Genomic DNA, 17,592 nt, shown 5'->3' with positions numbered 1-17,592 from the left:
CACTGGTTAATTGTTCTAACTGTCAGGAAGTTTCTCCTTAGTTCTAGGTTGCTTCTCTCCTTGATTAGTTTCCATCTGTTGCTTCTTGTCCTGCCTTCAGGCGCCTTGGAAAATAGCTTGACTCCCTCTTCTTTGTGGCAGCCCCTGAGATATTGGAACACTGCTATCATGTCCCCCCTCGTCCTTCTCTTCGTTAAACCTGACATACCCAATTCCAGCAACCGTTCCTTATATGTTTTAGCCTCCAGTCTCCAGTTGCTGGCTGTGTATCAAGAATAAGTATGTTCTGTATCCAACTGATTTTTCTTCCTCCTCTCTTTCCCACTTCCCAGGTTTACAGCAGTTGTGAGTATCTGGCTCACTCCTCCACCCTCAGTTTCACATCTCCTGAGCAGGGACATGGTGAGGACAAAGAAGACAGGGCTGAGAGGGGAGAACACAGCTCTGGAGATGAGGAGAAGAGCCGGCTAACGAAGACTGAGACCAGGTGAGCAGACAGGATTGCACCTGGCCTTTTCAAAACAGAGTGGTGGAAGGACTTTGCACATCTTAGGGAACTTCCTGAGTTTCTTTGATTTCCTTAAAATTCCAAAGGGCACGCTCGGTTTTGGCACTGGAAGAGGCAAAGGGGGAAGTGTCTTCTGACCTTGTCACTCTGTTCATGGTTCATCTTGCATGAATGCTTTGTGCTGTAGTAGCTAGAATGCAGGACTGGGAAAAGACATATTCAAGTCTTCGAAGTTCGCTGAATTATTTGGAATGAGTTACTATTTCAGATAGAGAGGGGCCGTTAGATAACATAAATTTGATTAATACATAAACAAACTGGAAAAGGAAGTAGTGGACTGTCCTCCATAGAGGGGATATGTTTGTTTTGCAAGGAAGTCTTCCATTGTCCCCCCTGCAGAGGTCCTCCATTTTTTTTCTGTCTCATGCAGGCTTCGTGCCTGGACCTCCTGTGGCTCCACCGTCCATTCCTTCCGTCAAGAATTCAGCCGCAGTCCTGGCATCCTGAGCAGCACCTGCAGCCTAGAAGCGATGCCCAGGTTTGCCTTGTCCTCTGAGGATGAGAGCCCCTGCCGGGGGACAGCCAAAAAGGAGCGCCCCAAGTTTGTCGTTGGGGATTCTGAGATGGCACCACCAAGGACACCCAGCAAGGGCTCAGCACTGGCAGGTGAGAGCAAGATATCTCTGGATACTATCCCGGGTGACGCCGATAAGGCAGCAGCATTTGCCCAAGTTTAGTCCAATCTCCTGCATTTCGTGACAGCCAATAAAGTCACAAGCAAGCCTGTCTTATGTATGCATGTATGCATGTATATGTGTGTATGTATATATGCATCTATATGTATATATGGGTGAAGTTTTAATATTCGTTACTATTGCATACATGCATACACACGCACATACATGCATACACACACACAGACACACACACACACACACACACACACACATATCCTGCCTGTATTATTTTTACAAATAACTCAAGGCCAGTGAACTCATCCAACACACTTTCCTCCTCCTATTTTCCTCGCAAGAACTATTCTGTGAGGTGAGTTGGGCTTAGAGAGAGTGACTGGCCCCAAATCACCTAGCTGTTTTTCATGGCTAAAGAGATTTGAACTCATAGTCTCCCACTTTCTAGCCTGATGTCTTAACCACGTGACTAGACCAAACTGGTTCCATGAACTTTATCTTTCTTAATCTTCAAACTTTATCTTCTACAACTAGCATGTGTGGGGATAGACTGCTTCTGAACATGAGCTTTTTATTTGGTTACTTGGTTTAGTTATTTAATTAATTTAATTAAAGAGTAGTGACCCTTTGCAAAGAATGAGAGAACTTTTCTATGCCCCAGAAATAAAAGAGGAAGAAGAGGGCCAGGATAATCGTGGGAAAATGCAGGATTCTGCCTTATACCAACAGGGTTCCCACAACCTGCTAAACCACCAATCTGGATTAACCAAGTATAATTTCCATTCTCAAATAACATCCTTAACCTAGTTTAACAAAGAGAAGGATGAGGGGGGGACATGATAGCAGTGTTCCAATATCTCAGGGGCTGCCACAAAGAAGAGGGAGTCAAGCTATTCTCCAAAGCGCCTGAAGGCAGGACAAGAAGCAACGGATGGGAACTGATCAAGGAGAGAAGCAACCTAGAACTAAGGAGAAACTTCCTGACAGTTAGAACAATTAACCAGTGGAACAACCTGCCTCCAGAAGCGGTGAATGCTCCAACACTGGAAGTTTTTAAGAAGAGACTGGACAGCCACTTGTCCGAAATGGTATAGGGTTTCCTGCCCGAGCAGGGGGTTGGACTAGATGACCTCCAAGGTCCCTTCCAACTTTATTATTATTATTATTATTATTATTATTAATAATAATAATAATAATAATAATAATAAACAGCAATCACAATACAATGCCCTGATGTGATGGCCTGTTCCCACAACATGCTGAATCCCAAGCAACCCAACTTCCTTGAATACGAAACTGGCATTTTGGGGAGAACCAGGCCATTACGTACATATTTGCCAGTTTAAGAATGGTGTGTGATGTGAACACAGGGTAAATTTGGGATTAGGATTTAGCATGCTGTGTTAACCCAGATAACTCAGATCTTTGGTCCATCAAACTTGACATTGTCTACAGCAGTGTTTCTCAATCTTGGCAACTTTAAGAGGCATGGACTTCTATGCCACTTAAAGTTCTCGAGGTTGAGAAACACTGGTTTACAGTGACTGGTAGTGGCTCTGCAGCATTTCAGATGGATCTTCTCCAACCTCACATGGAAACTGAGAACAAGGAACTTCGGACCTTCCAAAGTCAAATACCCTCTTCCCAAAGCTACAGGATGCTAACGGTCCCTTTGTTTTCCTTCTAGCTGACCTGGCCAGCTTGAACCGTGTCCGTCTCAGGAGCAACAGCACAGGTACTAAGAGCTCTACCTCAAGAGGTTTGGATCGCGAGGGCAGCTATCGAGGGCTCCCCCACAAGGATTCTGCAGGGAAGCAGCCAGCATCTTCCATTGGCAGAGTGCCAAAGTCAGCTTCGGTTTCTGCATTATCACTTATCATCAATTCAGGTCAGTGGGACAAATAATTCCTGGTCTGTTCCCAGCACAAGTGGTTCTAGCAGCGGATAAGCAGGGCCAAGCACACCACTGTGGTCGCACTGAGTTCCTGATATCTTAGGAGTCCTTTAAGAGCCTTAACCCCTAATGGGAGCTTGTAAATGCAACCAAGGAATGGCCAGAGAGTGGCTGGAGAGCCTTTTGTGCAGCTTCCTTATATAAAAAAAAGTTGTCAGGTTTTTAAAAAAATACCATTAGAAAGATTACATGGGGAGGAATCTTAACAATTGATTGTATTTCTTTTTCGGTGAAATGGGTCTAGAGCAAGGATCCTCAAAGCATTGTTCACCTTAAAGAATCTTTATGGAAGTAGCATAGCTTCGGCACTAACATAGTTGAAGCCAAAAACTGGATTCCCCTCCCTGAGCACATAGTATCAAAGCACAATTCCCTCCTTCAATTAACAGTCATAAATCACATTGTCCAATTAGTTTGAAATGCACGCCTTCCCTCCTGTTCTGCTACCGCCAATTCTTATCAGCTCTTATTTCACACACTAGTACAATATTGTTATGTCTAACTAACTCCCACCATATTCTGCCTCTTCCCCCAGCATCATCTAATTCTAAGAGTAAAGCAGGAGGGAAAGAAAAAGGCTGCATCTTCATATGTTGTCAAAGCAAGAACATCCAATGTTAGCAGCGTTGACAGTAATTCAATTATGTCACCCTTATCATTATCCTCCCCCTTCCTTTTTTTTAACAGATGACTTCAGTGGGGCTGTTCTCAGGAGCCCCATCTCACCCCGCTCCCTCTCTTCCAATCCTTCATCTCGTGATTCTTCCCCAAGTCGGGACTCCATGCTTGGTGGCACCAGTCTGCGACCTCCCATTGTCATCTACAGCTCGGGGAAGAAGTATGGCTTCTCCTTGAGGGCCATCCGTGTCTACATGGGTGACAGCGATGTTTACACTGTGCACCACATGGTTTGGGTAAGCCAAAAGCACACACTTTTCTTTCAGGTTGATTGAAGGTGATGGAAAAAGAATTTTGGATCATAGGATCTTATTATAAAACCCTAGTAAGACCATACCTGGAATACTGCAACCAATTTTGGTCACCATACTACAAAAAAGATGTTGAGACTTTGGGAAAAAAATCAGAGAAGAGCATCTAAGATGATCAAAGGCCTGGAGATTAAAACATATGAAGAACGGCTGCAGGACTTGGGTTTGGCTAGTCTAAAGAAAAGAAGAAACAGGGGTGACATGATAGCAGTATTCCAGTATTTGAGGGGCTGCCACAAAGAAGAGGGGGTCAAATTCTATTCTATTCTATTCTATTCTATTCTATTCTATTCTATTCTATTCTATTCTATTCTATTCTATTCTAGACAATGTATTCACCTAGTTCAGGGCTGTTTAAAATCATACTGCAACATAGTTCACAGATAACACTTAAGATACAGGGTAGGCATTCAGACTTAGTATGAATGCCTCATCCCAACCTAACTTTATATATGGACTAGGTCCCTAAAATTTGTTTAAGTTACAGAAATCACGGTTAATAATGAGGGAGAAAGCAGCCATAAGTTAAGTCATAAAGTGTTGTGCTTGTATGTGGAGTGAATATAGCTCTTTGGTTTACAATAAGGCATGAATCCCGCCATTTTAGTTTTATTAATAACCCAAAAAAACTTCGCTTTGTATGATTTGTTGAAAACCATAGAATTAAAAGGGGAGGGGCTTGTAGACTAAATAATTCAGCTTAGAGCTCTACTGTAAGAGCTTCAGATAGAAAATGCCATTCCCCAGCTTTGGGACTGAAACCATTTAATTGAACAGCAAGCAAAGCGGGATTATCAAATAGATGTTTTGATGATTTGCAATAGATGTGCAAGGATTATATGCTCCTAATAATCACCATGAAGCATCTTTTACTCCCTAAATCACTTTGCTGAAAAAGAACACTCTGGAGGCGAATCAGGAATGCAGGTTTTGTTTTGTGAAGGATCTTTGGCAGGTTTTCGAAACAGAGTCATTAATTCCTAGCCAGGCAATTTTTAGCAAAAGGATAAATGAAAATAGAAAAATCAGAGCCACTTAACTACTACCGTGGTTCAGCCTTTCCCAGAGGCCAGGCATTCTACCTAGTGGATGTGAAGAACAGGTTGAAGGAGGAAGATTCCAGCTTGATCCCAACAGAAAAACAGCGAGAAAATACTTACAAATCACCAGGGCACTATGGATTCCATCCTAAGATACTTCTACTGTTGCTGAATTTCTGTTAATTCTCTTTCTTTCTGAGGACCTGAAGAAGTATAGTAGGTGTACAACTCAGGCTTTTGGTAAAAGCTGAGGCCTGAGTATGCTTATAAACCTGGTTTTAATATAACATACATCTAAAGCAGAAATTTTGATCCTGGGCTATAATTTCACCCATAACAGACATGCATTTTTTAAAAAATTCAAATCTCCCCACTCTCTAAAGTGGTTTACCAAATAATAATAAAACTTCAATAAAGACAATCAAAAAAATCAAAGCAGTGGCTGAACAGTGCATAGTTTGCGCACCGAGGGAGAATCCTAGATTCACTTTTTTCCAAGTTGGAAGTAGCACGACTAAATTCTGAAACGTGATTTTTACTGGGTTTGCTCATCTTTTCTGCTGGATTGGGAGCAAGTGAAGTGAAGATGCGGGGGAGAGATGACCGGAGAAGTCTATGAAAGAGAAAGCTATTTGCATACTTAATTCTCCATCTGCCTGTATGAGCATATATTTTCAAACATTCATAAGTAGATTGTCACAAACATTTTCATGGATGATGATCTATCTTTTCATTTCTGTCATAGAATGTAGAGGATGGGAGCCCAGCTCATGATGCGGGACTCCGAGCGGGAGACCTCATCACTCATGTGAACGGGGAGTCGGTCCTGGGCTTGGTTCACATGGATGTCGTAGAGCTGTTGTTGAAGGTATGTTCCTTCAGCCGGAAATAACACCCCTGGTCAACATCGTGATAAATAAACAAAGAAGGTTTATTGTAAATGCCACAGGAGAATCACAAAATTGACAAATAATGCCTTTGACAATACTATTATAGGAAGTACAGATGGTGAAAAACTGAGAGATACAAGCTGGTGGAATAGGCCTTCCAAAAGATATCTATGAAAAACTCAAAAACGAAATGGGTTCCAAGTAGTAATTTCCAAGCACATTTATTTTGCTTAGTCTAAAACAGGTAGTCCTCGACTTACAACCACAGTTGAGACTAGAATTTCCATTGTTAAGCAAGGTGGTTGTTAACTGAGTTGCACCTGATTTTATGACATCACTGCAGTTAAGTAAACCACACAGTCATTAAGCAGATCTGGCCTCCACCTTTGCCTTTGTCAGGTGCTGGCCAGGAAGGTTGCAGGTGGCAATCCCACGTCCCCCGGGACGTTAACCATCATAAATACATGCTGGTTGCCAAGTGCCCAAACTTTGATCCTATGTCCATAGACAGGCTGGCAACAGTCATAAAATGTGTCGACCGGTTGTAAGTCCCTTTTTTCAGTGCTGATCTAACTTCAGACAGTCGCTAAACAAGTGGTTGTAACTCGAGAACTACCTGTAATGTGACACGTTATATCCATAAATGTCTGTAGCATTTCTGTGAATGGTGGGGAGGTATCCTTTGAAATACTACCCTTTTTTGGGACTCGGCAGCTCTCGATTGTGTCCCTCTTACAGAGTGGAAACAAGGTGTCACTGAGAACAACTGCCCTTGAGAACACTAGCATCAGAGTGGGCCCTGCTCGCAAGAATAGTTCCAAGACACGGATGGCCCGCCGGTGTAAGAAGAGCCGCAAACGGGACAGCCAGGACAGGTAGGTGGCCGGGATCAAGCAAGGAAGTTAATAGAATTGGTGTTGAACTTGAGGAAAGTAATTAAGACTAGTTTGGAATTAGGTGGGGCCTGGTGCTTTAAATGAGTTTGGGCATCATCATAATCCAGTAACAAAGGTGTAACATGGTTTGTGAGTTGGCCCACCTCTTGTTCTACCTGTACTAGTTCTAACAAGGGTGGGCAAGCTACAAGCTACCTGAGCATCCTTATCCCACTTTTTCTGGGAGCCCCCTAAGGCCCTCTAAATTTGTCCTGAAACTTGACAGCAAAATGCTGGTTTTTGCAGGGGTTTTCAACATTATTCCTAAATATACTGAAAATAAAGTAAGGTAGTGCCTCAGTACTCGTCATTCATTGGTTCCAGGAGGCATGATGAGTACCAAAAACGAGTACCAAATAAATTTTTCTCATGAGGAATAATGTAGTGAGTCACAAGGCAACAGATAGCGACAGGTTCTAGCTTGTGTGCTGAGTACCAAAGAAACTATGAGTACCTGGACAACATTTTCACATCAAAATGTGTTGAGTACCAAATTTGATGGGTTTCAAAGCAGTTGAGTACCAAGGCACCATTGTATGTAAGATCTCACGAGACTCTTGTCTGTTGAGTTAGCTGCAGTGACTCAGCCCTGTAACCCTCAGAGCCCCAGTCTTTTAAAATAGAATAAAAAATACATCCCCTCACCACAAGAATTTCTTGCTCCCCTTATGTTCTTGCTTCAGTGATGTTTTATTTGTTGATGCTAAAACTGGCTGAGTAGCACAGGATAGTGATTTAAAGTCTACATCAAGATAAAGCTGATAAATCAACCTCAGATCAACTGTCATTCTGGTAAGTCTCGGCCTGCTTCTTCAGATGTTGGAACCCTTAGTGCAGGGATCTTCAGACTTGTGGACTTCAACTCCCAGAATTCCTCAGCCAGCATGCCTGGCTGAGGAATTCTGGGAGTTGAAGTCCAGAAGTCATAAAAGGGCCAAGTTTGAAGACCCCTGCCTTAGCGAATGTCATTCTCCCCTCCCCCCCCCTTCCTTCCTAGACGGAAATCCCTATTCAAGAAGATCTCAAAGCAAACATCCGTTCTGCACACCAGCCGCAGCTTTTCCTCTGGGCTCCATCACTCTCTCTCGTCCAGTGAGAGCCTTCCCGGATCCCCAACACACAGCTCATCCCCAGGATCTACCGCTTCTTGCCGCAGTCCTGTCCCAGATGTTGTGCCAGGTAGGACCTTGTGAACCTCTTACCAAGTCCTTTTTCCATCTAGATTTCTTCATCAACTGCATTGGTTGTGCTGAGTAAAAGTCGGGCATTATTTTTTTCTAAAATAATAAATTCCGTTATGCAGCCCACCAGGTTTATTTTCATTACCACTCAAACGGAACACGTTAGCCTTTATGTAAGAAATCCGTACAAGCAGTCCTCGATTTACGACCACAACTGAGCCCAAAATTTCTATTGCTAAGTGAAACATTTGTTAAATGAGTTTTGCCCCATTTACTACCTTTCCTGCCACAGTTGTTAAGTTAGTGACACAGTTGTTAAGTGAATCTGGCTTCCCAGTTGACTTCACTTGTCAGAAGATCACAAAAGGTGATCACGCGACTCTGGGACATTGCAACCGTCATAAATATGAGTCAGTCGTTAAGCGTCTGAATTTTGATCACATGACCAAGGGGATGCCACAGCGGTTGTAAATGCGAAAAAGGTCATAAGTCACTTTTTTCAGTGCTATTATAACTTTGAACAGTCACTAAACAGACTGTTGTAAGTCGAGGATTAACTGTACTTCTCTAAGTTACTTATGGGAAGCTTTTGGGAAATAACATCTATTAAGAAATTTACCACTTATGTTTATCAGTCTATTACATCCAGGTTGCCCCAGTTTTTATCAGCACATCCTGTTCTTCCTTCTGTAGGACTCTGTTCTCAAGCTGCCGCTTGAATGACTACTTTCATTCAAGAGTAAAGCTTCAGATTTTGTTAATGTTTCCTGCTGTAACTTTGAATTAATCAATGAAAAGAAAAGTTGGACTCCTCAGATTACTTGTTCACTTTGGCCCAAAGGTTAATCTAATCTCTATTATTAACAGATTTATCTTCTTTATCAAAGTAGAAAAGTCTTAACTAGCAAAACCCAGCTGCTTGAAAAGAGAAATTATACAGGCTCCTTGGTTTATTAAAAGAGAGAATTCATAAAAACACAGTCCTTTTTCAGCCAGTTGTGAAATAACAGTATATTAATGATGATGATGATGATGATGTAATAATAATAAATTCTATGCTACTCTACTACAAATTGGCTTTTAGAAAAGACTGCATTAAAAACAATGCAAATACAAAAAATAAGTGACAGGAACAAAACAAGGCAAAGGTAAGGGGTGCCACCACTGAGAAGGCCCAGTCATGGGACTTTTTTAGATAAAATTCCCTCAGTGATGGGAATCTCAACGAGGTTTCTCTCCATGATCCAGCTGAACAGGTACATTCATTTCAGAGCAATGGACTTGAAGATATCCAGGCCCTAAGCCATGTAGGATGATAATTATTTTGAGGGTCTTTTTAATCAAAATGTTTTTGATTTATTGAAACTTTTAAGCGTGAAGGTTAATTAGGAAATGGTGTCTGCTGCCATGTATTAATGCGTCAAGCTTTTAAAGGCTTTTTAGGTTAAACTAATTCTAGACTAACAGTTTGAAATACATATTTTGTATGTATGTATTTAATATAAAGCAAGTCAGTGGTGGTAGAAGTATCTTCTGCCACCACATATATACAGTATGTTCCTCCTAATTACTTCTATTTTTGTCAGATTCTATCTCACCCCAGAGTCCCTCCCCATCCTCCAGCACCCCCACTTCTCCAGCAGGACAGATCCGACCAAGTTCCCTACATGGCTTGGCATCAAAGGTCAACAGTCATCGCTACAAGGTTGGGCGCCGCAAGTCAACAAGCAGCATCCCACCCTCCCCATTGGCCTGCACTCCTTCCGCCGTCCCCCAACCTCCCTCCCCCCAAAGATCCCCTTCACCACTTCCATTGTTTACAAAAAACGTCCAGACATTCCAAGGCAAGACCTTGTCTCCGCCTACAATGGTCCGTCAAGTGTCCCGGCCTCGCAGTGCAGACAGCTCCCGTTCCCCACTTCTCAAACGAGTCCAGTCAACAGAGAAAATCCCTACTTGTCTTGCTGAAAAAGTGGTTGGCAGTCGAAAGCTCATGCTGGAGACACCGATCTTGGGAAACGGGGGTGCCAGGGAGAGTGGCATGGTCACCCTGGGAGATGCTGGTATTTCTCGAGTTCGGGACTGGTCTGAGGAACGTTATGATCGAGACCATGAAGTGGTGGTGATGCGGCGGCTGAACTTGTCTGAGCGCCGGGACTCTTTCAAGAAGCAGGAAGCAGTTCAGGAGGTGAGCTTTGATGAGCCAGAACTTGCATCCAGTGGTGAGGCCCAAGCAGAGAGTAAACCTGGAGACTGGCAGCATGGATCTCATGCAGCTTCCTGGGTGGAGGACAGGTCTTGCTGCTCATCTGCCCCCGATCCCCAGCTGCCCCTCGTGCCCCACATTGCAGTGCAAGGTGATGAGCCAGCAGGAATCACAGCCACGTGGGAATGCCAAGGATCATATCCTGTGCAGTTGGAGGCCCGGGTCTACACTGAGCAAGACGATGGGACAATGGCTGTTGAGTACAAGAGTGTCTCCTCCCAGCACTGGGGAAATTGGGAACAGAGGGAGTCTTCACCCACTGTTGGAGTCACACACAGGACAACCCATGGGGAGAAGGCAGTGAACTCACCTTCACCCTCCCTGAAGTGGCAATTACAGGAGAATTCGGAAAAATGACTGGAAGACCTGTTAAAACCACTTGTCCCTAGCGGACCAAAGGGGGTTCTTCAAAGAAAGTAAGCCAGTGCCAAGGACTGAGAACTTTGGGATCCCATTTTCATTCTGCTGGTGGGGTCTTTCCTAGCTGTTTACCCCTTCCTCCTCCTTCCTGGGCGGTACTCTGTGTCCCTCCTCACAGGGCAGGGTCAGTGGTGATTCAGGCTGGAGATAAAGGCAATGCTGCTTTTCTACTAATTAGAAAAAAGTTCCCATTTCAGTCAGATTTGGGGCTAACAGATTTGGTTCCGTTGGGCGCCCTAAAACTAACAATTAAGCTTTCCCATCCGTGCACTGGGTATCTTCTGGAGTGTGAATACTCCACAATTAATATTTTTTTCCCACTGTCCCCTTGGCTACTGCTGATTGCAAGAAGAGGTAATAAATGAAATAGCAAGGGATATGAAATATCTTTGCTGCCTTGTGTAAGTAGCTAGGGGCACAATCTATTCATTCCAGGGAGTCTGTTCTCTTGCACTGAAAATGGTGAAAGGAGAAATGGTGTAGCAATGGTTGAAAAACTCCCAAATCCCAAACCTGTGACATCTGTAAACATTGCAGTGCCAGTGTATGCCGTTGATACCCTAAACCCAGGGGGAGGCAACCTTGGCTCTTTTATGACTCGTGGACTTCAACTCCCAGAATTCCTGAGCCAGCATGGCTCAGCTTGGAAACTTCTCCCTTTCCCCTCAGCATGGCTGGCTCAGGAATTCTGGGAGTTGAAGTCCACAAGTCATAAAAGAGCCAAGGTTGCCTACCCCTGTTCTAACCTAATGCCAGCTCTTGTCTTGCAACTGTTTGATCAAGAATTGAGGAGAAAAACCAAGGGGGTAAACAAGAAAAGAAAACCAGCGTGGTCCCGATCAGTTTATATCCAGAAACTTTCATCGGAGAAATTCAGAAATCTTCGGTTCCATCTGCATTATCTTTTCTATATGTGACCTTGAGATTTTCTTTTGGGGGACGGTTGTGGGGGTTTCCATTTGGTTGTATGATAGTTACTGTGAAAGAATAAGGTGGGGTTCCTCATACTGCACCATTTCTAGATGTACTGCAAACCGCCACCGCCCCCCCAAAAAAATAGGGGAATGAGATTTGGAGAGCATCTTCTCCCTCTTTACATCCCCTCCGCAGCAAATGGAAACTTCTTGGGGAGATGTCCTCAAAAAGGTTTTGAAGGAGTCTCTGTCTTTGAACATGAGTCAGACACATCAACACGCTTTCAAAATGATGCACTCATTCTCGGGAGACCACAGCCAAATGTAGGCCAGGTTCAAATTCAGCAAAGTACAGGAAGTCCTCAACTGGACGTTTAACAACAGTTTGAAGTTATGATGGACTCAAAAAAGCTACCAGCTGTCCTCAAAGTTATGACTGCCACACCACCCCTGCAGTCATGCAAGTGCAGTTTGGGTGCTTGGCAACTGGCTTACATTTACAACCAGTTGCAGTATCCTGTGGTCACATGATCACAGTTTATGACATTTTTTTGCCATTTTCCAGCTGGATTCAGATTTATGATCACACGATTTGCTTAATGACTATGGTGGTTCACTTAACAGCCGTCATAAAAATGGTCATAAAATCCAGTCTAGTCACCTGGTGAGTTGACTTACGACCGCAACAGTTTATAACCAAAATTCCAGGCTCAATTATGGTCATAAGTTGAGGATTAGTCAGTTCTTATTGGCATTTCCAATGAAGCATCTTAAGTATCAGGGTAAGAAATACTTTTCTTTCTGCGTGAGACTTTGCCAGCATTGACAGATTCAGCTTAGATGGTTCAAAGGTTTGGTCTGGTATAGGACAACTCTTAATTGGCCATTCCATGTCCTATTTTGTCCTGGCTGCTTCTCTCAAAGTTCCTAATAGTATCTGGGAAGTTGCAGTTGCAACAGATCCACAGAGTGCCAAGTTGGAGCAGGCTGTCCTTTTTTCTCAGAAACAGCTATCCAGCATTATTTTTAAAATTTAATCTGGATGTAAGGATGGGTCCCTGCCAGATGAATGTGGCTTAGGGCAGTTGGGTGAGAGTCAGAAGGAAGATGTTTCTGAAAGTGTGTATCCAGCTCTGCATTCTCTCTTTCTAAGGTTCATTGAATACTTAACATGAATGCAGGTAATCCTTGACTTATGGCCCCAATTGGACGGGAATTTCAAATGTAAACCATCATGGTCATAAGTAGAGGTAAACCCAGTTTTATGATATTTTTTCTGTTGGTCATGTAGCGAATTAGACAGTCGTTAAACAAATCCAGCTCCCCAATGGGTGTTTTTTGGCTGGAATTTGGTAAAAAAATAAAAAAAAAGGTTGCACATCACATTCCCATGACCACAGGACACTGGTTGTAAGTGTTAGCCAGTTGCCAAGCACCTGAATTGCGATCATGTGATTGCAGGTTGATGCAGCAGTCATTAGTGTTGAGTACACATTTTTTTAATTGTTTTTTTCCAAGATCGTCATAACTTTGAACCATTGTTAAATAAGGAATTGTAAGTTGTTCATCTTTCCCTGAGATCCCCCCGATAATAGTCTTTTCCTCAAATGCTACTCTTGGTTCCTTATCCTTTTGTAAAACCACAAGGCCAAAGTCTGATATAGACACAGCGGTTGAACTGCAGTTATTTCATGATGTTCAGCTGTCTTCTAATCTCTAGTTTGTGGTCTTCTCAATAAACTTTTTTATCCAAAGTGCATGTGTAACTGCTGGCAGCAGTACACGCTTTACATTTTGTTTCAGTGGGGAAAGCTCCGTTTCCCCTCCTTTTTTTCTCTCTCTGGTTTTTAAGCTGTTATTGGAGCTGTTGTCCAGCACATGAAGGAAAACTGGCTGCTTTCTCACAGAAGGGAGGAAACTAGACTTGGTGGCTTGCAAAGTAAAAATTCATAGAAATCTGTCACTTGCACATGATAAATGCTTTCCCAGAGGGAAGGAGGGGGGCAAGGACTCCAAATCCTTTTTCTGAAGCTATTTTCACAAGAATCTCATTATACTTGGAAAATAGAGAATATTGAATTCTTAGTTTCATCACCAGGTAACCTCTCAATTACACCAGTGCCTACAAGAGTTAGCCCCACAGAGTTCCTCTTTAAAAGGATGATTTAAGGAATGAGCAATGTACAGGTAGCCCTCAACTTACAACCACAACTGAGTTCAAAATTTCTGTTGCTAAAGCAACACAGTTGTTAAGTGAATTTTTCCCCATAAGAGCCGTGGTGGCATAGTGGTTAAAGTGCAACATTGCAGGCTAATTCTACCCACTGCCAGCAGTTTAATCCTGACCAGCTCCAGGTTGACTCAGCCTTCCATCCTTCTGAGGTGGATAAAATGAGGACCCAGATGGTTGGGGGCAATATGCTGACTCTGTAAACCGCTTAGAGAGGGATGTAAAGCTCTGTGAAGTGGTATATAAGTCTAAGTGCTCTTGCTATTTTACTACTTTTGCCACAGCTGTTAAGCAAATCACTGCAGTTGTTAAGTGAATCTGGCTTCCCCCATTGACTTTGCTTGCTGGAAGCCAGCTGGGAAGGTTACAAATGGTGATCACACGATCTCAGGATAGTGTGGCTATCATAAATATATGCCGGTTGCTAAGTGCCCAAATTTTGATCATGTGACCATGGGAATGCTACAACGGTCGTAAGTGTGAAAACCGGGCATGTCATTTTTTTTCAGTGCTGTTGTAACTTCAAAGTCACTAAATGAATGGTTGTAAGCCAAGGACTACCTGAAACATCCACCGATAATGTCTTATTTTTGGCCAACGACAAAGCCAAGAAGGTGGCTTCATTCTGGCAGTTTAAAGTTTGATCTAGACCAGGGGTAGGCAACCTTGGCTCTTTTATGACTCGTGGACTTCAACTCCCAGAATTCCTGAGTCAGCATGGCTGGCTCAGGAATTCTGGGAGCTGAAGTCCACGAGTCATAAAAGAGCCAAGGTTGCCTACCCCTGGTCTAGACACAGAAGAAGAAAAAAAAGCCGACTAAGCTGGGGAGTTGCTGACCCACCATCACTGTCTCTTGTGTCGTCCTTTTTCTCCTTTTATTCAAAGTACTTCCCTTCAGCGCTAACAAGATAAGGTGGCACCAGTTCAGTCTCTCCCTTCCAGCCGAGCCACTGTGCCGATTGGTCTGGCTTTTTTTCTGCAAAAATACTTTGCTGTAGGCCTGGAAATAGTTTGCAGGATTTGATTGGTCCTTTTGGTAGAGATCAAATTCAGTCTGGTGCTGGAAACCCTGTGCCTAGAGCAGAGGTAGGCAACCTTGGCTCTTTTATGACTCGTGGACTTCAACTCCCAGAATTCCTGAGTCAGCATGGCTGGCTCAGGAATTCTGGGGAATTCTGGGAGTTGAAGTCCATGAGTCATAAAAGAGCCAAGGTTTCCTACCCTGGCCTAGAGGCTCACATTCATTGTTGCCCAGCCCAGGAACCTTTAATGGTTTCTCATGGTCTGCCAGGAGGACAAAGTATAAAGTTCAGTTTCATCTGGCTTTATAAACATGTCCCTGTAGTTTTCTTGGCAACAATCAGATGTGGATTGTCATTTCTTTCTTGGGGGATTGTCTAAAATTTCCAGTTGAGCATACAACTGGACTTCTCAATGACCTATCATCCAAGCATTTAACCTGGACCTACGCTCCTTAGCTTCTCAAGATCAGCCATAAGCTGTGTTTCTTACAGAGGCTACGTGGGTTTCATGAGGCAGGCTGCTTTTCAAATAATTCCCCCAAATTTGCTTTCTGTGGGCCTTCTATGCTTTTCCAAATGGATTTGGTTTCCTCAGCTTCCTCTCTCTACCTGTAAATGCTGAGGAGGTTTACACTGGGGAAGGAGAGGAAAATTTGATCTCTTCTTATGTCCTTTCTTTTTCTCCCAAAGCTCACCAAGATACATCCAAAACAGGTTTTCCTTGAAACAAACTGCATTTAACAATACCCCCAATACGTTTTACAATTGCATTACACAAAATAGTATCATAACTCCCACTAGAAACCTGATTGAAACGGGACTTATAAAACAAACGGAGCTGGACCTATATATTTCTGTGTGTATTGGATGCTGCATTTATTTATTTGATGGATTTCTAGGTCTGCCACTTGTATAATGGTTTGAGCTGCTTACACAAGCGCTTAAGTCTTCAGGTTAATAAAGGTAAAAAAATAAAGGTGATAAAACAGCTGGGCCAGGAAAAGACAAATCTCAAAGTATATGCAGGCGTCTCCGTGGCAACTTTTAAGACTTGTGGACTTCAACTCCTAGAATTCCACAGCCAGCATGAGGAATTCTAGGAATTGAAGTCATCAAGTTTAAGAGTTGCCAAAGTTGGAGACCTCTGGAAGATCCCAGAGAGCTATATCCCTTTCTCCCTCACTGCCAAGATAAAGACTGAATTTTGAAAGGAACTCTACATATTAGACCAGCATTTTGATGCCCTTCAGAGGGACTGAAACTACAGTTCTCAGAATTAGTCTACTGGCCTGGGAATTTCAGGTGCCAAAAAACACATCTGGAAGGCATTGAGTTGGGAAAGAAGAGTTTAGGCATATTTGGGTCTGCATGTCACAGCTCCTGGAAATAGTAATATTTCTGTCCTGCAGTTGGCAGAAGAAGTTGTCATTGGGTGTGGTGGAAAGAACAGTTTTGACAGAAGTTTCCATACTTTTTATTCACTGTATCTCTGTAATATTTCCACTCTGGGACTTGGGCTGCACATTGAATGGTGCAAGCAGATTGTCAGTTAACATTAACATCCAAAGAACTCCAAAATAAAAAGCACATGGTAAGACTTTAGAATGACATGTGTGCCTGTTATTTCAAGAATTTCTGAGTAACATCCAGATTAAGTTAATCAAACCTAAAATGAATGGGACTAGTGAGTCATTATGACAAATTTCCTTATAGGTTTCAATGTGTGTAACTTAAATTTATTTACTATCTCTTCACAAGCAGCAGGTCTGAAACGAAGTATTAAAACAGAGGAACTAAATTTCCCAAAATAAGACATGTTGCACATAAAATGTATCTGAAATGTTTTTTAAAGGAGAAAACTGCATTCCTTTACTCGAAAATTACATTACATTTTATTCCTAAATGAAAATACAAGCCTGCTGCTATCTTTACATATTTAAGAAATCACAATCCCACTTTAGCCCCAGGAGTACAAGGTGGCATATGTAGCAGAGCCCTCCATTTTTTTCCATTAACTCTATGAAGCATGTTGAGCAAATGGCAACTGACAAGCTTCCCCACAAGACATGGTTTATTGATCTTTTCATTTTCTCTTGCTTACTAATTCAGACTTCATAAAAGCTCTAGGCAGATTGGAGATGAGGATATTTGTTCCAGTCACGGAGTCTGTTCTGTAATATAACATGCATTACAGAAAAAGAAAACAATTATGCGTCTTGGTGTGATGAGAAAAAGTGATTTATGAACATAACAGACTGTACAGGATTACTTGGGCTTCATGTAGATCCCACAGATTACTTGGGCTTCATGTAGATCAGGTATGTCCAACCTTGGTAATTTTTAAGACTTACGGACTTTTAACTCTCAGAATTCCACAAATCTTAAAAGTTGTCAAGGTTGGACACCCTGATTTAGATAAATGAGCTTGAACTGGCTCGGAAAGGACATAACGTGTTTCCCTGAAAATAAGACCTGTCCCGAAAATAAGCCCTAGCTTGATTTTGGGGTATGTGCCTAATATTTGCCTACCCCCCAAAATAAGCCCTAGTA

General features: G+C 42.7%; 1 protein-coding gene across 1 annotated transcript in view; it reads left to right on the top strand.

The window, feature by feature from the left end:
- Positions 1–10,826, top strand: part of MAST3 (microtubule associated serine/threonine kinase 3) — a 43,894-nt gene extending 33,068 nt beyond the window's left edge. The window contains exons 20-27 of the mRNA XM_015810046.1: positions 333–487; positions 939–1,174; positions 2,888–3,088; positions 3,842–4,068; positions 5,929–6,051; positions 6,812–6,948; positions 8,006–8,187; positions 9,776–10,826. Of these exons, the coding sequence (XP_015665532.1) occupies positions 333–487; positions 939–1,174; positions 2,888–3,088; positions 3,842–4,068; positions 5,929–6,051; positions 6,812–6,948; positions 8,006–8,187; positions 9,776–10,812 (2,298 nt within the window). The 3' untranslated portion in view covers positions 10,813–10,826. The remainder of the gene's footprint in view (positions 1–332; positions 488–938; positions 1,175–2,887; positions 3,089–3,841; positions 4,069–5,928; positions 6,052–6,811; positions 6,949–8,005; positions 8,188–9,775) is intronic.
- Positions 10,827–17,592: the final 6,766 nt, after the last annotated feature.

Source organism: Protobothrops mucrosquamatus, unplaced genomic scaffold, assembly GCF_001527695.2.
Source record: "Protobothrops mucrosquamatus isolate PMUCROS unplaced genomic scaffold, P.Mucros_1.0 scaffold6, whole genome shotgun sequence".
In the NCBI taxonomy this organism is placed as follows: domain Eukaryota; kingdom Metazoa; phylum Chordata; class Lepidosauria; order Squamata; family Viperidae; genus Protobothrops; species Protobothrops mucrosquamatus.
Note: the sequence above shows the minus strand (reverse complement) of the source record. Positions and strands in the feature narration are given on the sequence as shown.